This window comes from Azolla caroliniana, unplaced genomic scaffold, assembly GCF_043228905.1.
Source record: "Azolla caroliniana isolate FFs.n. ecotype wild unplaced genomic scaffold, voAzoCaro1.0.p SCAF_17, whole genome shotgun sequence".
In the NCBI taxonomy this organism is placed as follows: domain Eukaryota; kingdom Viridiplantae; phylum Streptophyta; class Polypodiopsida; order Salviniales; family Salviniaceae; genus Azolla; species Azolla caroliniana.
The window spans coordinates 8,026,614-8,051,361 of NW_028230452.1; the positions used below are offsets into that span (position 1 = coordinate 8,026,614).

The 24,748-nt window shown below is 35.8% G+C and overlaps 2 protein-coding genes across 6 annotated transcripts; both read right to left on the reverse strand.

Annotated features, from left to right (window-relative positions):
• Window positions 1-1,121: 1,121 nt before the first annotated feature.
• On the reverse strand, window positions 1,122-14,024 carry LOC147853057 (uncharacterized). Of its 5 annotated transcripts, XM_087333538.1 has the most exons (27): window positions 13,888-14,024; window positions 13,663-13,774; window positions 12,424-12,533; window positions 12,249-12,332; window positions 11,987-12,067; window positions 11,743-11,906; window positions 11,566-11,641; window positions 11,356-11,445; window positions 10,511-10,654; window positions 10,197-10,430; window positions 9,989-10,111; window positions 8,895-9,046; window positions 8,526-8,679; window positions 7,444-7,560; window positions 7,236-7,361; window positions 5,591-5,674; window positions 5,386-5,498; window positions 4,623-4,713; window positions 3,400-3,588; window positions 3,072-3,127; window positions 2,891-2,978; window positions 2,727-2,819; window positions 2,479-2,595; window positions 2,102-2,194; window positions 1,944-2,018; window positions 1,772-1,858; window positions 1,122-1,671 (listed from the first exon to the last, which is right to left on the reverse strand). In XM_087333538.1, exons 1-27 carry the CDS (start codon window positions 13,987-13,989, stop codon window positions 1,645-1,647), a joined length of 2,982 nt encoding a protein of 993 aa, XP_087189664.1. In that variant the 5' UTR covers window positions 13,990-14,024; the 3' UTR covers window positions 1,122-1,644. The 5 variants fall into 5 exon arrangements, 4 of the variants coding, with proteins under 4 accessions (XP_087189664.1, XP_087189666.1, XP_087189667.1 ...); XM_087333540.1 differs by lacking the exons at window positions 8,526-8,679; window positions 8,895-9,046; XR_015531326.1 differs by lacking the exons at window positions 1,122-1,671; window positions 1,772-1,858 and having other exon boundaries at window positions 1,985-2,018; window positions 2,444-2,595.
• A 1,494-nt stretch (window positions 14,025-15,518) lies between these two features.
• LOC147853058 (alanine aminotransferase 1, mitochondrial-like) lies at window positions 15,519-21,392 on the reverse strand. Its single transcript, XM_087333005.1, has 15 exons — window positions 21,174-21,392; window positions 20,691-20,741; window positions 20,368-20,418; window positions 20,185-20,250; window positions 19,705-19,766; window positions 19,545-19,623; window positions 19,211-19,315; window positions 18,991-19,101; window positions 18,602-18,739; window positions 18,430-18,504; window positions 17,795-17,915; window positions 17,530-17,684; window positions 17,095-17,169; window positions 16,800-17,003; window positions 15,519-15,915 (listed from the first exon to the last, which is right to left on the reverse strand). The coding sequence occupies exons 1-15, from the start codon at window positions 21,222-21,224 to the stop codon at window positions 15,799-15,801; spliced, it is 1,461 nt and encodes a 486-aa protein (XP_087189131.1). The 5' UTR covers window positions 21,225-21,392; the 3' UTR covers window positions 15,519-15,798.
• Window positions 21,393-24,748: the final 3,356 nt, after the last annotated feature.

Consider the following 24,748-nt stretch of genomic DNA (forward strand, 5'->3'; position numbering starts at 1 on the left):
TTCCCAGTGATTGCTCCAACTTTAGGATGCAAGAACTTTCACATACCCTAATATTCTATATGCAATAGAATTTAAGTAACAACAATAGGGTTGTGTGAAAGTGAGGCTTACATTCTAACACAAGGTAACTCACATTTGGAACCATACATAAGCCACCTACAATCACTTTATCCCCCCTCTGAATTTGTTCTTGCATTATGAAATTTTTTCGTAATTTCATGGAGTTCTCTTATGTTTTCCTTATATCTACCTATTGTGACTTATATCTACCTATTAATCAGGCATCAATGACTATTTTTCTCATCTCTAACTTGTCCAAGTTGATTTTGAATCTAAAAAAAATGATGATGATATGCATCGATTAGTAACACCTGCTTTGCCCACAAGAGGACTTCATTGGGTGAGTTTTAAGGGGATTGATTATTTTGTTTGTTCACAATTATTCGATCAATCAATCCCCTTAAAAGGAATGTAAGGCAATATGTGTTTCTCCTAACGAACAATGAATGAAAAGATACCACCTACAATACATTTAGCTCCCTTTGAGTTGGTTCTAGCACAAGAAAATGTTTTCATAATGTCAATATTGCGGAGTTCTCTAAGGTTTCCCTCATGAATATTGTGACTTATATCTACGTATTCTCATATCTAACTTGCCAAGGTTTCTTTTTGCATCTAAAAAATTTGATGATGATAACTGTGAACAAGACATGTAAGGCAATATGCATTTCTCCTAACAAACAATGAATGGAAAGGTACCTTCTTCACATATCTATACTAACTATAGTCGAGTTACCTACTATATTACATATGCCTAAGCACTTGATTTATTTCTCTATTTAGTTAGTGATTTTTTCACTATGCATCCATATATTCTTTTAAATCAAAATCATTATGTGGAGGGGCAAATTGTACTCCACTAATCAATTAATCGATGTAATTGACATGCTGTGTCTTCTCAATGATATTTATTGCTTCTAATCATATATGCATACTAATTAAAATACATAATCGATAATAATAATAAATAAAGAAGTCATCAAGTAAAAATGCAATTGGTTATGTCTGTCAAACATGCATGTGTTTGGTAACTGTAAAAGTGAAGTCTTATTTGAAGGTTGATAAAAGCTCTCACAAGTTATTATTACTGTTTTATTTGGCTTATTATTGTTTTCAATATTGTAAGAGTCTTGCTTTTAGTTACTAGCATCAATGCCCCATGTTGTCAGGCACACTCTAGTAGGACCTAATGGAAATGTTGAAATGATTATGGTGTGAGGAACACACAATCATTGTTATATACAAGTGAAAAAATGAGGTGAAACAAAAAGTAATGATAAACCATCTCTTTTTAACATGGCCAAAATTGCCTAGGTTGAGGATATCTTTCCTTGAAACTATTAGGTGTGAAACTGTCCAAACCTTTGAGGGCCATTGCCTATATGGTGGACCAAAAAGGGTATTGGCATTGAAAAGTAGCATTCGGTCAAAGATCATTTATGCAATGGAAAAATGAGAATTAATTAGCACGGCCATTTGGATTCAGCTCATATCCTTTGCTGAAAAACTTCTCCTTGTAGGGTATGATCATTATCGAGCTCTTTTGATTTGCTACTTTTTCTCAGGTGTTGATCCCAGAAAGCTCTAATGATAAGGTGTAATGCCATTAGCCTAATAGTGGAAACAAGTGTTCCATCATCCTTCTTGAAGAAGGCAAATAAGGCAAAATGATCATCTTTATTTTAAAACCTCAACTTGAGCATGCGTATACCTGATATACTGATGTAATTATATTCGGATCAATGTAGTCACTAATGGGAAGTTTGGAAGTGTCCATTTGCTGGATTGTTTGATATGCCTGCAATTCGCAGGAAACATGTTTGTAACTAACATAAATTTGTCGCACCATCACTTTACTGTAGTTCTATACACAGGACACTCACAAGACTGAAATTGCCTTCTTTGTAATAGAACTCAATAAGCAATGCATAAAGATCCCCAACACGAAGAGCTGCCTCCTGTGCATCAAGCAAACAAGAAGAAAACAGAATATCCATCAATGTAAGGCAAATAAATCTGTTATGAAAGGATTGTAGTTCACCTGCTGATCTTTTCTTTGGGAGCTTAAGTCTGTGAGAAGCTGAGTGCATGCAGATATCATTCCATTTGGATCAATCTTCACCATTCGACGTGCCTGAAATATTTTCATATAATCACAAATATGTGGTATAAACTTTTGGGACATGGTTTTCATCATTTTCAAATAATTTACCATATCTTGAGGATATGCAATCATTATCCTAAGAATAGTAGCTAATTATCTATAAATCGTTAAGAATAGTTGTAATTAACTACTGCACCAAATCTGGCTATACAGTGCCAAAATTAAAATTTGACATAAACTTTATCATATCAAACTATTTGAATTTTGGAGTATATATACCATATTTAAATGATGCTCCAAGAAAGTATTTTCACCTCAACAAAGCGCTCAACTTCTTCTATCCTCTTTTTCAAGGAATACATTTTTCCATCCCTCCGTGGACTCTGCACTTTTGACAGAAATTTCCGTGCTTCTTTCATGGCAGCTAGAGCCTAAATTTGACGAAAAGAAAATAGATTGGGTAAATAACAAAAATACAAATGAAGATTATTTCATGCAAAGCTATTTGAATGATGCAAAAATAACATCAAATCCAAACAATTATGGAGGTAAAGAGTAAGACCTTCTCATAATCTCGAAAGCCATCTATCTCAATTTGCGCACAAGCTTCATAAAAGGAAGCTAGCAGTTCCATTTCAGCCGCCTTTGTATACATCTTTAAGGAAAAAATAGAACTGTCATTTTCTGAAGGAAATAAATGTGATTAATAGCATGAAAAACACATACTTGGACAATTTTCTTCATGATGTTTGCATCGTTATGCCAGTTAAGTGTTTGCAAGTAGCTGGCAGCAAGGACATAAAGTTGCTTCTGCCTGAAAAAATCCGAATATAGCAAATGTTGACGGTCAGAAAGATCACCATAAGTGCCTCTCATATTTGAATAAAGATAACGATTCATAAATTACCTCGACACATTTGCATACATAAGGATCTTATCAGTATCCCCTGATTTCATCAACACCTGGAGAAACTTCATTGTTAGTTTGAATTAAAACCATCACAAACTTCTGTACGATATTACAGTTAGAAGTCACTATAACAGTGTAATGATTAGAAAATATTCTTTGCCTATTAGGTTAATTTAGGAACTTTATTTTTATTCCAAATTGTGCATGCCAGTATTCCAGTTCATATATGCTCACAGACTTTATTATATTATTTTCAAAAGTTCAAACATCAGATTCATAAATTATTTTATAGCTTCATTTATTTCCATGAAAAAGACATACTCACTTTCATAGCTTTCACTTTATCCCCAGCTTGTGTGTACGTTTTACATGCGAGATGGAATGATCCCTGTGCTTCACAAAATTGAGCAAGTGCTGTCAATAAATGTTTTGAATCTTCCAAGTTCTCTTCAGATATTTGCTTCGAAAAGAGCTCCATCATCTTATCTGTAATTTGGACACTCTCACTGATGCACTATATCAAAGAAGTGTAGAAAATATGATTAGGTGAATGTATTAAGGAGTGATTTCAAGAATATATTTGTGTTTATAACTCAATGCTCAAGAGGTATATACATCAGATAAAAACCATATAGTAGATATTTGACACCAGAAAAGAAATAGTTGATAGGTATATCAGTCACATTGCCTTTTTGGTTTATACATTTCTAGATTTAATGCTCAAGAGATAAGTCCTTCTGGTTACCTAAATTCAAGTTCAGAATCTGCACCCTCATGGAGAGTGCACACTATGTACAGCAAAGAAAAGCTGAAGAAATCTACTCATTTGATAAGGGGCCAAAGTATAACCTGTTATCAGATTAAATCTCTTCCAGTTTTCTTGCTTCTGTTCTCACCTGGAGCTCATGGCCCCTCCATATCTATAGTGTGCACTCCATCTGTTGAAATTGCATCCTATGATTGAACATTGTATATCAGCCAAATTCTTCTATGATTATACACTGTAATAGCATCAATTAGGAAGAGTCCAATAAGGGTTGGAATAAGTGTGTGACAGAGATACCTTTCAGTCTAAGTAGGTTGTGAGGATGTGTAAAGATGTATAGAGGACAAGATCTCATTGCTTGGGAGCCAGCGGTGATAATAAAGATTGTATGTATACATAGTGATGCGTAACCACTCCATCTCCAATAGGGTTTGTAAAGATGAAAGTTCATATTATGAACCTATCAGACACTTCAATTCACTTCTTCCCCTTTTTCATTTTAATCCAGTTGAATTCATTTAGCTACTTTTTGGAAATCAGGTGTTGTGATTATTACAATGTGATCTCTTTCCTTGTAAAATGACACTGTTGTCTGGTAAGAGGAAATGCTATGAAATATGTCTTGAATCTTTGAGGTTTCACTTTATTATGAACAACTTATTTCAATTGTCTTATTTTGGCCGGACCTGTTTAGTGATAAGCATTAAATGATTGTCTCTCTTAAAAAGTTGCATTGTCGAAGCAACAAGTTGCAGTATAGCTATAGAGAACTAGGGGCTTACCAAATCAAATGCTCGTCGGTGTTGACCCGCTGCAATGAGAAGAAGAATAGCCTTTTCAAATTGTTTGTGTAACAATAAGCAGTCTGCACACCTGCAGATGGAAGCCATTCTAGTATTTGTCATAAATGTTAATCAACATTTCCTATTCAATGGAATCTGTAACTTATTTAAGAGAGTAAATGATGCTACTTCACCTCTAAATGCTTACCATGAACTATAAAACATCACATTGTTATATTCTTTATGATATATAATTATTCCATTTCTTTTCCTTCTCTCTTCTTTATAGCTAGCAATATTTATGGATTAGATTACCATTATAACTCCACTTTCATGTCTCATACATAGATTACTATTAATAAATCTAAGAAGAGACATCCCAATCAAGGAATATTGATCTCAGCTGAGTTCTGATGGTCAAAAGGATGTGTAAAGGACTTCCAAGTAGGTCACCTACTTTCTTATCGAGACATTGTACGTGGCAGTCCATTCTGCAGAAGCTAAATAAAGGAATCACTATTCACAGATTGTATTCAGGGATTTCATTTAATAGGTATTATAGGCTGCCATATTGCATCCACTCATGGCTTGTACGTTCAAAAAACTCTCCATGTATTATAGATTACCATTTTATATCCATCCATTATTTGTACATTTAAAAGACTTGGCATGGGTATATTGATTGTACTACTATATTTCTCCCACCAATGACTTTTACATTTAAAAGATTCATCATGAGCAAGAAAAGAACATCTGATCTTACCGTGCAAGTAATGATGGATCAGTCTCTTCATTAAGGTTTTCTGCAATAGCTCTTAATGCACCAAACAATTTACAGTGAACACAAACATCAATTGCTTTCTCCAGATCACCACCCTAAATGGAATTGTTTTGTATCCATTGCTCTATTCAGAATTCATTTTCAGATATCTCAAGAACAAATATAAAAGAATTGAACTTGCTTTGACCTTTTGATACAGTAAAACAGCCTCCTCAAACAATTCTTTATCTTCAAAATATTTTGCTGATATGAGCATTGTTTTCTTTGTTCCCTGTCATCAGCTATGTATAATGAGACTAAATTTCAAAAAGAGGGTTCACCAATGTAAAGCACATATAGCAATATTATGATAAATCCCTTATTAAACTGCCTCACACACAATCTACCTCCCATGGTATCTCAGGAAGTTTTACTGATTTATTTATCTTTATATTTTGGTTTGTTCTCTCAAGATGAGACAATTTTCAAAGGCAATCTCTTGTTCTCACTGGCTTTTTTGGCTTACAAAGAGACGTTATATATCTTTCTTTATGTGTCTTCATTTGTGTTTTTGTAGTTTCCATTGTGTATTGATTCTCCAATAGCTCTTTTACTGCCCTTGACATATGTATTCTCTTGATTCAATCGCCCATAAGCTAAAATACATCTCCAATGAGTGTAATCCAAAGTGTCCACAGTTTAGAAAAACGGGAGGGATCTGACAGTTCCAATGAGTGTAATTCTCTCAAGATGAGACAATTTTCAAAAGCAATCTCTTGTTCTCACTGGCTTTTCTGGCTTACAAAGAGACGTTATATATCTTTCTTTATGTGTCTTCATTTGTGTTTTTGTAGTTTCCATTGTGTATTGATTCTCCAATAGCTCTTTTACTGCCCTTGACATATGTATTCTCTTGATTCAATCGCCCATAAGCTAAAATACATCTCCGATGAGTGTAATCCAAAGTGTCCACAGTTTAGAAAAACGGGAGGGATCTGACAGTATGCCTTTGAGATGGCATATACGGGCTTGACAATGTCAATGACAATTGCGCTTGTAACCCAAACCTTGTAGATAATTTGTATCTATCGTGCTGACTCATTGGTTTCTAAAAGTTCTGCATCTAAGGGCTGAATGTCCATGACATGGCTCCAATATCATCAGTGCCCGTTATGCATATAATACAGTATCAGCTAACTAGCTCACAAAAGTCTCTATCTATCATCTGTTCAATCAGCACTTAAGTTCTGACTTAAGTTCTACCATGAGAGCACGTCGGTAGATGCCTTGAGTGTCATTTGTTATCTATTTTTAATGTAGCCGACTCATTGGTTTCTGAAAGTTCTGCATCTTATGGGCTGAATGTCCATGACATGGCTCCATTATCATCAGTGCCCATTATGCAAATAATACAGTATCAGCTAACTAGCTTGCACAAGTCTCTGTCTATCATCTGTTCCAATCACCACTTAAGTTCTACCTTGAGAGCGCATCGGTGGATACTAGAAGTGATCACTGATTGAACTACTATTTGGTATAACTGAATTATCTTCCTAGTTCTTTCTACTCGAACCTATAATTCATCATTACCTGATGCACCCTCTTTTCTTATACACTCACCTCTTGCATGACATGATCTGTAAATCTTCTTGATTCCAAGACACTATCCTTAGTATATTCACAAGAGAAGCTACAGTCAGCGGTGCTTTTTGTCCAAGTTTGCAACACTCATTCCTCTCTACCTCATAAAAAGCAATTTATAACACTTACTTGGTAGTAAAAAATAGATGACTCGTTTTTCAGCTGAAAACTGAATAAATAAACACAAACAACAAGCATTTACTATATTCTACCTGAAGTGCTAGAGACAGCTGCTCCTTGTCAATTCCATGTTTCATAGCAAGATGGGCTGCAGAATCACTCTTTCCAGCCTTGGCAAATAGCTTCATAGCTCGTTGAATGTTTCCTAGTTTTTCATACTTAAAAATCCAACTTCAAAGCTTATGTTTATGCTTATTTTGATAGAAATTCATTTCCTGTTTCCTGTATTACTAGAGGTACCTGTTGCCCAAGCTGAAAAGTGGCAGCTGGGTCAGAAGTTTCTGCCACAATGCTCTCTGCTGTACCCATATCACCAAGGAAGACATAGAGCCTTACCACAGATGAGGCATCACCAGCCTGATTAGTAATAACAGCATGATAGGATACATTGAGCTAGAGATAAACATGCAAAATTAGATGATGCATTCTTTTTCTGCCTATATTTACTGTTTACTTATCTACATGTATGGTTGTTGAATATATTTAAATAAATATAATTCATGTTCTTTCTTTCGTTGTACTATTATAGTTTACCTCACTTGAGAACCAACTCTATCAACAAAATAGTGGAAGTTTAATATGCAAACAAAAATCTAAGTGTCCATTAATTTCAACCATCCATCACTCTGTTCTAATTTTCTGTTTTTCATGAGAATGGAATCAACCTTTGTCATTTGCATGGTGTACAATGTAGAAAAAGGACAGTTTCTTGCAGCTCATAGAGCTGTCTCAACACTCATCACTACAAATATGATCACAAAAATCTGAAACAATTACTTTACAAACTTGATCAGACAGAAACAGAGGATGACTTCCTTTGAGTCAAAATGTTACTTCAACAGTAACATAATGTACGGCAATCTCACGGAACAGAAATATTGACTGATGCCATTATGCACAATGCCAGAGGCATCCTCAGTGAAGCATTATCTGCCACTACCTAGAATGTAAAAACTACTAGTCAACTCTCTTGTGAGTGATTTTTAAAAAGCTACATTCCCTAGTAATTTTTCAATTGCGTTGATAATGTCATTTCATTGAAGAACAAGATGCTGGCAAATGTAGGTTTTTAAAATCAGGTTGTATCTTCAACATTAAGCCGTAATAGCTCATATAATTCTTGACTCAAAATTCCTTAATGGAGAATTCTTTCTAAAGTTTTTCAGCCATGTCCTTTTGTTAATATTAAAGAAAGTGAATACAAGCACAGACAATAACAAATTCTGAAGAAAATGCATGTGCTTTATTGTTGCAGGAAGCAAAATGGCCGTAATCTGAGATAGTGGATAGATTCCTTGTGATTTTCCTCTAAAGGGGCATACCAATTTATAATGGTCAATAGCATCTTGTAACAAATTTTTAGCTTCGCAATAATTTGCCCACCATCTGTGTAAATAAGGGTCTTTTTTTTCATCCATGTACTTCTTTAAATCATCAACTCTTCCTATGGAATAAAGCATGCGAGGAACTTCATATCTGAAATACGATTGACACACAAAGGCATGAAAATGATCATGGAACCAAATTATTTAATAGAACACAGCATAAAACACAATAAATAACAATCAAGATTTGAATGTTCAGAAAAAGACGGCCCATTTCCTACCAGTTTTGAGGAAAATATTTCAAGGAACTTGTTTGCACACTAACAATGCATGATCATGTTATTATAGTTATTCAGAAATTGTTACCTATGAGTATTTGATGATTCATAGTGGCCTATTGCCTTTTGAACATCACCAATAGCCTCCAAATGCTTAGCATAGGTATGGTGAATATTCTTCAAGTTTAGAGAATCATATTTGGATGCTATTTCTATTGCTTTCTCCCAGTTTCCACAAGTCTAAATCCATCAATAAAACAAAGTTGAGGACTAGTTAGATAAATTCCTCAAGCCTACAATAACTCTATTAATATAGTTTTTTCAAAATGAGAAACAGTGAATTGTGAACCTGACTTCAAATGAAAGGAATTGAGCATATAGTGCAACAAATGAAACTTCTTTATGTGCAATACGTAACAGCTATCAAACAATACTGTAGGTGGCTGATGGCAACATATGTAAAGTATTCTAGACCAAAAGCTCAATTATTCCTTACCTAGTGAATTGAATCATTCGCCACAACCCACAATATAGTTGAGGATTCCAGAAATGCATTGTTCTCACAGGCCGAACATCTACCATGATTACATATATTTCGTAGAAGTTAATTAGAACCGACCTATGAGATACTATAATTGGTATTTCTCCTAAGCTTGTACAGACATCTTCCTATGGTGAACAATACACAGGAACAATTTTTTCTTGGAGGCAAAAGAGATAGTATCAGCCATGAAAACTTCATCTTGCTGGTAGCACTTTCTAGGAATCTATGGCCGAAAGGCTAGAATGAACTAACCCTTAGTTGATCTCTTCTAATAGTTCCAGAACTAGGCTACCCTCTAGGATAGTCTCAGTATATCCAATGGTAACTCAAGAATTTGATACTCTTAAGATATGCATCCGCTGTCAGCGTTTCAGAGATATTCACCTTCAAGATTCAATCCTAATTGCTACAATCAAGTCTACATCATATTGATCATTTATTGCATTTTTGTGCATTTCCTAAACGTTTGTAGTCAAGTATGGTATCATCTCGCATAAAACAGGCTCACGACATTCAAATGCTTGGAGAGTCATTACTGAAATTACTTGACAATAATTGTATGCAAACTACTCCTAGTAAATTCTTGCAAAAACTACACCTCAAAAATATTTATACTAAACATAATCTGCAAACTACACCTGGTAAAGCCTTGCAAGAAGATCATAGTGTTTGCACTTAATATATAGTCTCTCTGCATCTTCTACGCAGCCGAGCTGTATTGCAACCATAGCAGCTTTTGTTTCTGTGTCTTGCAAGTTTGGCTGTAGCATTTCCCCATATAATTATAAGCTCATTTTGGAAATCTGTAGTTAAGAGAAGAAAAGGTATTTCTGGAATATGACTTACATATCCACAATTCTTATTATTGATTGCTGAAACAGCATATGCCCGACCCATCTGTGAAAAGCAGGATATAGCTGTATCTAGAAGCTCATGTTTCATACAGTAATAAGCCATTTTCTTCAATGTCAAGAGGTCATTCATAGATTCAATAAACCTGTACACTTCCATCATACGTCCAGCCAAGATTGAATAGCTAAAGTTCAATAAGTCATGATGAGTCCTTCCATCAGCATTCTCCTGCAAAGTTGGGCTACTAATCATTTCTCTAAGCACAAAAGGATGAATATCATGAAGGGAAATTAAGACAGTGTTATTACCATGCTAGCAAGAATTCCCATTGGTATCCTTTTGATTATCGGAGCTTTTGGTACATGATTTTCATCAGAATTGAACTTCTCAAACAGGTATAAATAAGGTTCATGTTTACCTAGAAGATAAAATTTATCATCCTCTATATCTTTCTGTCCAAAGTCATAAAACATTTGTATACACACGTTAGATAATCAAGTTTTGAATCTCCCTTTCTCCTCCCTCTCTTGTTTTAGAAGAAACAAAACTACAAGTTTGCTCAACGGATTCTAGTGTATATGATAACATCTCTTTGTTTCTTCCACGGAGGGGGTCTGGAGTATATTATAATTCTCCTTTACTTACACTTTTTGTTTTCTTTTTAGTTCTTAATTCTTTTCTACACACAAATGACAAGACTACCATAAACCATAAGCCTAAATCAAAAGGCTACTACTCACACAAAGATAGGCAACTTAAATCCCTTACCATCAATACAACTAAAATTCTATGCCATGTTGGTGCAACTAGAATGTTACATCAAGCTAGGAGGTATATCTAATTCTTCTTTGATACATTTTTTTTATTTTTTGCTTTTGTTGATTTCTTACTATTAACCCTAAACCCAGTGAAAAGTGGCCAAAATCCTTTACCATCACTGAAACTATACTGCAATGCCATGTTGGTGCTACTGGTAATGCTATATCGTGCTAGGAAGCATATGATAATTCTCCTTGACTTGAATTCTTTGGGATTTTAATCTTAATTCTTTTCTACCGGCACATAACACGACTACTATACACCCAAACCCAAAGAAAAAAACTACTCAGCCAAGTAAAAGCCACTTAAATCCCGTACCATCAATTAAATTTACCTTCTCTTGTTTGATAATTCCCTTTATATGGTCTACGAAAAATGTCATGACACCTGATTCAGCACCCAATCCATTCTTCCCATTATCGATCTATTTAGTCACAAAAGTTACAATATTTAGCAGATATATTTGAACACATTCCGTAGTATTGCACACCAAATATCTGTAAACTTAACTTTTGAGTATAGTATTTAATCCACATATTCTTACAGGTGTAACTTGGCAAGCAAGCTGCTGGAATTCTTCACTATCCCAGCAATGAGTTACAAGCATTTTCCCTTCTGATCTATTCAAAGTAAATGTACCATTTAAGTTTACAGAGTATAAATTGAAGGATCCTTAAACAAAGTTTATAACATTACCCATAATATTTAAGATGCAGCAAACCTGAAGTCAATATGATAAAATTTGTCAAGAGCTGAATCATAAATGTAAAGTGTGGAATCCAAAATCTCTCTGGTTTTCCTTCTAACCATGAAACTCACTTTGCTACCATTGTAGTTGCACTTAATTGAGCATATGCTGCATGGATCCTTGGTTACAAGTGAAACCTTTCAAACACGAAGTAGAGTATAAATAAAAAGTTTCAGATCACATTTATCTTGTCAAATGAAATTTTAGAAAGGCTTACTTTTCTTCCCATGTCAGATAAAAAGGTTTTCATAAAACCATCATCAAATTTCCACATCTGAATATATCCATTTTCAGTAGCCTGGCAAGAAAAGACACCCAATTTGAACACTTCCCATTACATTCTTCACCTACGCAGCAAAGCCATTAGTAAAGCTTCTACATCTATCTGTGTAGGAAATGTGTTTGTATTTATTCTCAGAAGTGCTTATATTTAAGTTTCTAAAGCAAGCGTTAACCAGGGCTAATAAAGTATCTCCTACCACAACAAGGAAACCTTCACAAACATCGAGACCGACCACATTTCCCTGAGGCTCATTCAGCTCCAATTTGTCCTTTGGAGACCCCTACATATTCAAAACTGAAGATTACATAGAAACTTGAAGTATAATGAATTTACGTGCTATTCCGTATGCAGTAATCATCTAAATGAACTACCTGAAAGTCAAGGACTTCAATTGTTATGCCTTGGGCTCTGATGATGAAGTTTCTATGCAACACAAGATATTCACTAGTAGAAAAAGGAAATGAACTTTCCAAATGATGGCCTGAAGCATGTCCACACATAAGACAAGCTTTAGGAATCTGTTAGGGTAGGAACAGAGTTTATATAACTGTTACAATGAATTTATAAACTTCCAATTTTCTGAGTGGATGAATGGATACAGAGCATAACTCTTGGACCTGTGTTGAATACTAATCTAAGTCTATGAAATCCATGGTAATCATCATTTAATTCAAAATTTGACCATTCTTTCTCGTAGTTCAATAATCAATGACATTCAGAATACTGAAACACTTCAATATGGTGATTCACTACAGCATGTTATTGAGAACCCATAGCTATGTCAACAGTCAAACTGAACAGTTTTTCAGATAAGGGTAGGCTGTTGCTTATACTGCTAAAAGTAGAGCACATTGCCAAGTGCTGGGTCACCAGCAACATCACACATGCTCTCCATTCCAGAAATGCAATATTTCTTTTTCTTTTTGAAATATTCAGTACAAAAAATCTTCAGAAATGCCTTGTTGCCTACTTCTAAGGGAACTACAAAACATAGTATACACAATGGCATTAGTCAAGAAAGCAATGTCATTGAAAGATACAATACTAAAATAAATCCAGTAATGATGCTGAAACCGAAGCCGAAATCAACAAAGAAGCAAAAAACTCCATCAAATCAGCTTATGTGAATTGGGGTTTAGACAAATCCTGGTACGTGTATTTTCTTATCCTGTTGGTGGCTCACAGCTAATAATAGATCACGGTTTTACATTTATTGGCATTGACATTTGGTTTTTTCATCATTGTTTTCCCTTTCACTATGTGCAATCACAAAAAGGCATGATTTCATAAATGTAGGATAGATTAGCAGTCTGCCAATCTTGCCTTTTAAGATTCTTGCCAAAGAAAGTTAAGCATAGTTAGTTCACTTAGAAATGATATTTTTTTGATGAAAAAAAGTGTATAAAGCCTTCATTTACAGCTGGGAAATTCTGTTACGGGGGTAAATTATCAAGAACTTAAGGTTTTCTCAATATCCTCAAAGGTTAGAATGAAAAAATGTGATTTTCAGCAAACTTAGAGTTGAGCATGAGAATTTCGTCTTCGCTGTGTGAATTTATACGTTTATGTATTAAATAACGAAAAATATAGAAGAAAAAGAAATGCAATACCTGAATCGTGGAGCTGAAAAAGCTCTGCTTTGGTCTCAGACCACATCAACAAGCGAGCGTCCCAGATATCCATTCCGATAATGGGAGAGCTAGAATAGAGAACCTGAACAGACTACATATGGAAGAGAAGAAAACTATAATGAAGTTACGAGAAACAGAGAGTTGTCTCCAGGGATTCAAAGACGCTGAAACGTAAGAGATGAAGAGGGGGAAGTTTATACATACCGAGGAGATCAGAGAGTATACAGCTGCCGAGGTGTGGGAGAGCTGAACGATAGCAGAGCGCTGGCGGCATTTGAACAGAGGGGTGAGCGTGGCCATGGCCATGGTGATCGCCGAAGCTGCGACTGTGAAGAGGATCGATCGATGGATCGATCGTGGAAGAAGCTTTCCCTCTTCTTTCTGTCTTTCCTTCCTTCCTTCCTTCAACTAACTGTGAAGATCGTTGGGTTTTTGAGGAAATTACAGAACTAGCCCTCCATTGTGTGGAAACTACATTGTTATACCCTCAACCCCCACCCAAAGTTCTTGGGGGGAGCCGAGAAAAGGAAAGAAAAACTCTACATTTTGCTTTGGGTTGGGGTGGTACTGGTCACTATGAACACATGCCTGCCTCTCTATCATTTTCTTCACACCTCCACCCTTGCCACAAACACTACTACACAACTCAACCCATTTCACATGCACACTCCAATGTGTCGACACGCCATCATGCCCCCCAAATCTGCTCAGATGCAAACAAATAATAATAATGCAACAATTTATGCCGAGCGAATCGTTTTCTGTTCATATCGTTGTACATCCACAATGCATAGCACTAATTCGTCCACACTCAGACCAAGAAAAACGAGTTAACCACGTAAGTACCTATGATTGAGTCTATGTTGATTCTCCAATTACATCATCCAGCACTCCCTTGTAAGTTGTAGCTATTTACCATCCCATGGTGATAAACTCGATCTTCATTCTCTAACTACATCATCTAGCACTCCCTTGCAACCCTTGTAGTTATTTACCATCCAGTAGGTGTGAACTCCTTAGTGAACTAAATGTTAATGTTATACGTGTAATTCCAGCCAATTTTACAACCATTTGGTTGGAAAATCCATAATACGCTCAACTTGTACCTTGTATTGGTTCCATTTCACTGGGTCGTGTTAGTAGATTTGTTTCGGCATGAGTCACACTTAGTACATCTAATTGCCATTCAACCCTTGCCTCTACACTCTTAGATTCAAGAGCCAAGTCGTGTTTTGCAGATCAAGATTTTGTGTTAGAAAAACATATTCACTTGCACAAACAAACTTCCCCTTCCCGGTTATTATTAGGGTTGGTTTCATTTGGAGAATCTTTAATCATTCTCATAGAGAGCTAGATCACTTGATTGCTTGTATGGTCACAAACATTATTTGGTTTGGATTCATTTCAAAACACTTTGATCATCTTGAAGGAGATGCTTGAAGGAGGTACACATCATATAAGATACTTTGGATTACCTCAAATTCCTACCCAAGTGTTTTTTTATCTCTTCTAAAATTTTGACGTATACATTCAAGTGTAGTCGTAAAGCTTGTATACATTCAAGGTTGTAATTTCATATCCCAAGCAATGGGTTCAATAATATACTCATATTGTAATAACTAAAAGTCATTCTTGATTGAGATCATGAACATATGATTTGCACAAAATATTGGATATCCTTAAGAGTGTGAACTAAAAGTCACTCTTGTTTGAGATCAAGAACATATGATTTGCTTTTAAAAAAATGGGCTTGTGACATTGGCATCAACATTTATATGCAATGCAAGGTGTGAGAATAATATTACTGCCTTACAAAAGGCAATCGGCCTTTAAAATAACAATCAAAGAAAGCTTTGACCCATTATTTGTGTTGTTTTCTCACTACATGATTTCTCATTAATGGAGGAAAGATGAAGAGTGTGAACAAAAATTAGTAGCATGGAGTTTACGTAGATGCACAAAATATTGGATATCCTTAAGATTAAGTAGCTATGTTTCCAAGAGCAATTGAACCGATTTGTTGGTAGATTTTCAACGCTAGAGGAATTTAATTGTCGCGTGCTTGATAACAACTTTATATTGAACGTGGTGATGACCATATCCTTGTGTGTTCATTCAATGGCAAAACTCTTGCATAAAACCTTCATGGAACTTGGTGAGTTTCGCAATGATATCTGGCATTTTATTTTCTTGCGGCAAAATTGTGGTTCTGAAGTGCCAAGTCCCAGGTAGCTGAAAAACACACAACCAATTGAAAGAAGTAAGTTATCAAGATAATGTTATGAAAGAAAGATTGATGGGATACACGTCCTAATACATACCCAAGTCTAATGCATATATTACATGACATGCTTAAAATGTTAACTTCCTATTGAAAGGTTAACCCTCCACCAGGTGTGATAATAGGACTAACCATCAATGCCTAGGCAAGAAGAGCGATGGAAACCCAACAATTTTAATGTCACTAGGGATGGGATCGCTAAAAAGATTGTCGGTAAATTTCCGTTGGTTTCACTAGGGTTTCCACTAGGAATCAGCAATGATTCGGTTTCAGCTTAACTGGTTTGGTTTGGACAAGGCCAAACCAATTAAGCCTTAACCGGTTTGGGAGTTTCCAAACTTGAACCGAACCGAACAGTTTGAATCGAACTATACCGATCCCAATACCAGTTAAGCCTCAACTGGTTCCAAATTGATTAAGCCTTAACCAATTTGGGAACCAGTTTGGCCAAACCGGTTCAATTCGGCTTGAGCCTTGCCAAACCGAGCTCAAATCGCTTAAGGAAGCTCCCCAGCCTGAACTGAAACCATACCACCAAACCGTTCAAAAATGGTTTAACGGCTAGGTTCAGGCTTGAGCTGATCCGTTGCCGACTCCTAGTTTCCACGATGTGAACTTTGCCTCTTGCTTCACCATGCACAAATATACAGTTTCTACAAGCCTCCGGCACTTCCCAAAGTTCTCTCTTGGGTTTCTGTTGCAATAATTCAGCATATTCTATGGGGAAAGTTCATCCATCCACCCCACACATTTGTCTTCCAAACATGTCAAAAAAGTAGAAGGCAGCCTTTTTCTTTACTTTAATTCCAAGCAGCTCTCTACTGTGATCCCTTACCTGACGAAAGCCTGAGCCCGGTACCATCACAATGCCAGTGGCATCAAGCACTCGCCGACAATAGTACGTATCAGGTGCAGTTCCAGCATCTCTCGCAGCTTTGATCACGGCATCAGGCAGTTGGATCTGAGGGAAGAGATACATGGCACCTTCCGCCTCATTGCATGTTATACCTTCCAGCTTGTTCAAGGCTTCCACAAGCATCTGTGGCATGGGAAAATGGTTCCTTGGGGATATAGAGGACTCATAAAGAAATGTAGCATTGTTAGAATAGTTGAAGGGTTCAGCATCTCACCTTAGCTCTTCGGGCTAGGGATGAAAGTATTCCATCTCGTTCTCCGATATATGATTCGTAAGAAGCATCACCAACCTGTGTTTTAAAGAGCATTCACAAAAAAATGGGGTCAGTGTTAAGTAAGTATTTCTCTGTTTGGAGACACGGCAAGAACATCATTACATAGATATTGATGATATCAAGATAAAAGTTTCACTTGGATTTGTCCTTGAATGCATATGTGAATAACATAAAGTTGTAGCAGCATAATTTTTTCACTCACTCAATTGCCAGTTAATGAGGAGTTTCCCTCATTATTGAAATCCTCTACAGAATATATCTGTGACTCTGTGTATATGCATGCATGTATGTATATAATCTCTCTATGTTTGTATACGTATGCATATGCATAGCCATATATATAATCTAGTTTAATAGATTCCAATAAATATTCACCTTGGGAGGGTTCATCACAAGACTCATCAATATTTGACCGGAGATGTTGGAACAAAGATTGATTGATGCCATTTTGTATATCTGGCCTTTAACATCTGCATCTAAACCACTCACTTCCATGTAACCACCCCTGCGCCCGCACTCACCATAAAAACCTGATTTCATTTTTTCATACTTGGGATTAATGTGAAAGCTTTCAATATGATCTTAAAAAGATATATGTGGGCATTAAAATGTATGAATAGACATTTAGAAAACCAGCAACCTTTTGAGGTAGAGTGAAAAGACACCAAACTGAAATTCTCCTCAGTATAGCCCATGTCTCTAGTTATCTTCTTGAAAGATGTGAATTTCTTGTCACTTGCATAAACATTCTCTTGATACACCTGCATGTGAGCCAGTTTCATGTCAATATATAAAAGAAATATGTCAATAGACTATCCAAACTATACAAAGGACTTCTTTCCAGTATTTAGAAAAACTGCTATAATATGAGCAGGAAATCCATGTTTTCTGATCATATGTGCATTATCTATGTATCGAAGGAAATATTTCAATAAACTATAAATTTGTATGTATACACCCATTTTACAATATCGTTATGTATTTTTGTATAAATACACCAGTGTTTTGTCATTACATACATTTGTGTGTAAATACACCTGTGTTTTGTCATAACATACATTTGTGTATGCATCCACCATGAGTTTTCCCCCATTTTACAATATCATTATACATTTGTGTATAAATACCCCCATGTTTTGTCCTAACATACATTTGTGTATGCATCCACCATGACTTATCACATATACTTGAATATATATTTTCTGATTCTCCATTAGTTGAAAATTTATTCAAAACCTCCAAAATCCACAAGAAAAGAGGAAATGGGAACCGCACCTCATCCGCCAATAAAAGAAGATGGTTAGCTTTGCAGAATTCCACAACCTTTCGTTGGTTGTCCTCTGAAAGCACCTGAAAAACAACACATTCCCAGATTGCATTTTGTAAACTATTTAATGATAAAACATATTTCTTAGAATCAGTTCAATCATTTAGGGCAAAGAAATACCTGGCCAGTGGGATTTCCCGGATTGATAACAACTAGAGCTCTCACATTGATCCCTGCATTGATAGCCTCTTCCAGCCGTGAACTCAATTCAGAGATCTCTAGTCCCCAACCTTTGCTTTCATCCAAATAGTATGGCACCTGTTATGGATAACATTTCTGCATTATGAGAAATACTTAATCCTATACCCGAGATAATATCAGAAGTTTCTGTGGTACCTGTTATGCTTTAAATAATTACTCAACCGTATAAACAAGCCAAATATTATAAGTAAATTTTTATCTCATCAAAATCTTTGTGATTCCATAAAACTGTAAGTACTTCTGATGGCAAGATAGAAGGTTACTTTTGAAACGATCCAAGTTTTTAATTGACAGAAAGTTTTACTTACCAGGGTTCCACCATGGAGAGCAATAGATGCAGAATACAAGGGATATTGTGGGATAGGACACATGATGCCATCTTTCTCAGAGCGTATTGTTAGTCGCATCATCATGTGAACCTACAGAAATGAATACATGATTTTGAAGTGTAGGAAATGTTAGTTAGAAAGTCCTTTTACTGTACTTTAAAGTTACTGATATGATGAGAAAGACAAAAAATCCACAAACCCCAGGACTGGCTCCATCTGTAAGAAATAGGTCTTCTGGATCTGACGGGTATCCATCACGTCGCTCAATCCCTTCCGCGATAGCAATTCTTACTGCTTTTATACCCTGTCAAATGTTGATATTCCAAACAATTGCAGAAGAATTAAATAAGCAATGTTGACAATGAATAGATCAGAAACATCTAGAAGGAAAAGGTAGCACAAAGAGTGGTACTTTCAAGCATTAATTTCACATGCACAAATACATTTTACATTCACATTGCCACAGGCATTCATAACAGTAATCTGAAGAGAGACTATAATAAATAGTAAGCTTAAAGTGCAGTTTCATATACCTTGCTGTGGCTATAAGCTCCAGTGGCCCTTCCTGGTATGCTGCTAACAATGGCCTCAGCCCTTGCAATTGAATCAGGACTAGGAGCAGAAAAAACACACATCTTAAAAGGCTATCTCTCAAGTTTTTTCTTGTTCAAACTAAATGTTTTGCATATATACCTGAAGAGTAGACGTGTCTCATCTTTATTCAGCAATGCAGGATGGTCACACAGAGCTAACACCTGACAATCCCAATGCTTAATTAATGAGCCGCAAAACCTTTCCATTTGAATAAATGAGAGAAACTATACCACTGCATTTTCCTTTATTCTCTCTACTCCATCAGGTTTCCAATATTTCCCCAAATGCCCTTGGTCTATCCCTCTCAAGGAAATGTACTATTCAAGTAACCATATCATCAAATTATCCTCCCTTCCTCAATTACATGAGTTAGTTTCTTAGTTCTATGATATATTTGACCAATTCTCTGGTCAAATTACTAGTTGGAACATGTGGAGACATAGTTAGGGGACATAAAAAACAGCTTGTGGTGACTAATCAATATAACATCGTCAGGAATGAACAATGATTAAATCTAGCAATAGTCTGATTAGATAATAGAAAAAGCTAGAAATACAATAGAGACAGAGACATGCATACCTCTCTAAAGAATGTGATTTGCTGCTGACCAAGAGATTGAGGGTTTCCAATATTGCAATAAATTAACTGGTTTCCAAGTAAAAATTAAACAGCACCCAATGTCATTATGACACTTATAACAAACATTCATAATTTCCTCTCTTCACGAAATCAGCATTCAAAGGAGATAATGAATGGGAGTACCTCATTGAATGGAAGGGAGGACGGGTCGGTCTGTAGTATTTGTTGTAATTTCTATTAGATACAAAAAACCAAACATCACAAACTTAGCACTACTTCAAGTATCATCAGACATTATATATATATATATATGCATGATCTATATACAGATGTTTATCTCTCTTTCTTTGTTTATCACTTCACTTAGGGAAAGCAAATTTCACGCTTCTGTATACTATGTTAGCTTTCTAAATTTGCATCAATCTATGTGGAGAACTCCAAAGCATTAAGCTGAACTCATGCATTTCTCTCATTCAATGATCCAAAAATTGAGAGAAGAAATAAACCTCTGCATGTGCAATGATCTCTCCACGAACAGCATATTGGCAATCAAGGACCTGTTCATCAATAGCATTTAATCTCATCTTCTAAATCAACACAAGAACCTTAACCGTTACTATTTTTGAGCATTAAAACATTCTAGACTTTCTGATAGAATATTCAGTGAACCCAAGAAACATTTTGAAGGCCTAGACTTGTATAATAATATAATAAATCAATATTTTTTATTACGAGAAGAAGAATTCCTGATAACCATGCCAACAAATTGATCCTTCCTATCAGAGAGCTTATTAACCTCTCCATCATATTCATGAATTGAATTGAATCGCAGCTACAACTTCATGTTGAATTAATTATAAAGTCATTACACATTATTGATTCTTTGTATATTCTTCTTGCACACTTTGGGTGATTTCATCTAGAGATGACGATGCAAAAAATTAACCAAAAACAAATTTAATATTTCATCATATGCAATACAAACATACTTTGGGGTTGATTGTATCCAAAGTAATAATGGTGTCTGTGGTTGAACCCATTAGTAGCAGCAAAACAAAATCTAGCTACACTGATAAATAGTAAGACCTTATATAACTATCACAAGTTTTTTTTTCCTCCCTTTGAGATGTTTTTGATGAGAGAGAACACTCTTGCAGAGTAGCAACGATGGGCAATTGTAGAAGAGCAGATACATACACATAGACATACGTCTATATAAATAATCACTTCATGGTAGGCTCTATATATGTAACTGTACTAACTATAAATATGAGAAAGAATCTGACCCTTTCCCTTCTCTCTCCCCATTCAATATTTTGTCTCTTGAAATCTTGGGGGCCTTTCTGGACCCTGCAGAGACCCAACAAAAATAAAAAAATAAAAATAAAAAGAGAAAGAGAAAACAAAAGTTTATTCTTATATAACGTTTCCCGCAAGTAACAGAGAATTCTTATTCTATTCTACTAAAAAGCGTGTTGTGTACCATGGTTCCTCATCTCTCTCTCTCTCTCTCTCTCTTTAAGACAGGGGCAGGGGCAGGGGCAGGGGGCAGGCTACCTCTGAGCCCCTGCTCCCCATGTAGAGCCTCATCATATTCTTCTTCTTCTTCTTCTTCTCTCAAATGTTGGATAAATACTTGTAAGTTGTGTACATATGTACGTACATTCTTCTCACCCATTTTCCGGGCATTCCGTTTTACTCGCGATGTCCGAGCTTCCCGGACATTCCATTTTATGGGCGATGTCTGAGCTTCCCAGACATTCCGTTTCATGGGCGATGACCAAGCTTCCCGGACACTCCGTTTCATGGGCAATGTCCAAGCTTCCCGGACATTTCGTTTTATGGGCAATGTCCGAACATCCCAAACATTCCGTTTTATGGGCAATGTCTGAGCCTCCTGGACATTCCGTTTTACACGTGGGGGATTCCTTCTTCTCTTCCTCCTCCCCCGTAGATAGATACATCATGCATCGCCTTTATTCCCTCTCGGATCAGAGCCTATGTTCCCCGAGTTCTGCTTTTGGCTCGACCCCTCGTAGCATCTGTGCCTTTGTCTTTTCTTTCAATCCTCGAAAGGTCACGACCCACTCATAATTTATACCAAGGCTTTGCACATCGGATTTCGATTCCCCACCTTCGTCTTCTTCTTTTTGTTCTTTTCTTTTTGCCCTCCTTGTCTCTTGCCTCTTCAATGCTTCTCTTACTTTTTGGACCCACTCAAAGGGTATAGTGATGCCCACTAGGCCATGTAGCTATAGTTCTCTTCCAATTTGGAAAATTACAAATCTAGCATTGTCCTTTTTCCCTTTGATTTTCTAGTTACACCTCCATAGACATATACGATATAGTGTTGGGTCCATCTTCATGACAAACTTTGAAATGTGTTTCTCTTGTAGCTATGTCAAGGATACTTTAACAAGCAGAGTTCAAGGGATTGGAGTTTCATGCCATCTAGGACAGAAGCATATTTTATAGACGGGTTTCTAATATGGTGGAGTGGTTCTACTCTACACCGAAGTATTTATTTAAGCCAGTGGTTAGACTTTAGAAAACAAAGTATCATTACTGAAAGGTACATCTAGTATATATAGCCTTAGGGCGTTTTCTACTAGTGTAGTAAATTAGTATCATTTTTCAGAAAAAAAAGAAAAAAGAAAAAAAATCTACATCAAGGATACTCATTATCTTGGCAAGCATCTACGAGTCTCTTGGCCATTATATGGAGGCCACTTCACCTCGACAAAAACTCCCTCTTTCTTTAGGCGTGCTTCAAGGGCACATCCATTGTGCAACTCAACTTAATTTTCCTAGTAGAAAATAAGAACTTCGTTTTCGTAGTGGAAAATAAGAACATCATTTTAGTATTTAGTTTGACTAACCATCGCATAAAGTTTTCTTGGTGTAATGATTTCAATCATTTATTTGAATTCATGATCTTTTCTCCACGAAAGTTCCTCTTTCCTCATCCACCCATCAATTCAATCGTCTATTGATTTGTTCATCTCTCTCTCTCTCTCATCATCTTCGATTCAATTATTAATATCCTTTATTGATATTCCTAACTTCCTAGACCATATGTAATATGTATATTGAACCTTTTACAAGACGTGTATAATGTGTCATTATCATATGCATAACTATCCACACCTTCACATGTGCATGCGTGAATCCTTGTTTCACCTTGGTCGAGCAAGTGTTTCTCGCAATCATGCTTTCGATCTTAAATTGTTTCAATAGATGGCACATTATGTTGATGGATGAACACATGTTCCATCGTTGTCTAGAGAGTAATGATATATATAATATCTATGTATAAATTTTGTTGGCTTGATCCAAAAATATTTATACATTTTTTTGTGAGAAAGTTGTATCTCTTTCATCTCTTTGATAATCTAATTTATTGATAGTCAAACTCTATACATGTACAAACAAATCACCTTTGTGTGACTTTCCACTTGCGTTTCCTTTTTGTCTTGTTACCTATATTAAGCTATCCCCTTCGATGGCAACAAAAGTGTGTGTGTGTGTAGCAATGGGCACGGTTTCGGCTCAAACCGAACCGAACCGTTAAGCCATGGTTTTAACTTATAACGGTTTATTGGTTCCAAAAAAAATTAATGGTTTGGTTTGGTTTGGATTTTCAATAAACCATTCGGTTTCGGTTCTAAAACTTAGGTTTTTGGTTAACTTTTTTTTTACCTTAATAGTTTATTGATTTAATAAATTTAACTTAAATGTTTGTTTAATTTAATGTATTTTTGTTTATTTAGATGTTTAATTAGTTTGACTTAAGTGGTTATGTTTAAATTTTTTATTAAATGGTTCGGTTCGGTTTCAACTTTTCCCTAAACGGTTTGGTTTAAAATGGTTTGGTTTAAACTTTTTCTTAAATGGTTTGGTTTAAATATTGAGAATTCATAAATGGTTTGGTTTGGTTTTTTTTTTAATAAACGGTTTAGTTTCGGTTCGGTTCGGTTTCTTTGCCTAGAAACTGAACCGTGCCCATTGCTATGTGTGTGTGTGTGTGTGTGTGTTTACATTCTTTCATTTTATTTATCCTCTCTCTTCATTCTCTTTCCTCTTCTCAGCATGACTTAAGGTTAGTTTCATACTCACCTATTAATATGTGGGCTACAAAGGAGGTACTTTCACACTTGCCAAAGTTCATCCAAAAATAAGCGTACAAATCTAGATTCTTTTTACGAGGATTACTTTCATGCAATATAACTTTCACTTTTAGGACAGGAGGAGGGCTCAATTTTGTTTCCAATGGGCCCAAAAGTAAACATACTTTACGGCTCTAGGTATGCAGTGGCACATGTATCATTGCTTGTCATGAAGCTTGAATAAGGAGGCAATGGTATTGCTTTCCTTTTCATTGCATGAGTGTGGATTATTTCTAGCTATCAGTGGAAGGCAGATGATGTTGGGGTTGTAACCAATAACGAGATAAAAGGATAGAAGAGAATTAAAATAGACATGAGAAATAAGAAGAGAATGTAGTGAAATTGACGAGAAGAACAAGATTACAAGAATATGTCGAAGACTAGCGTATCATCACTTG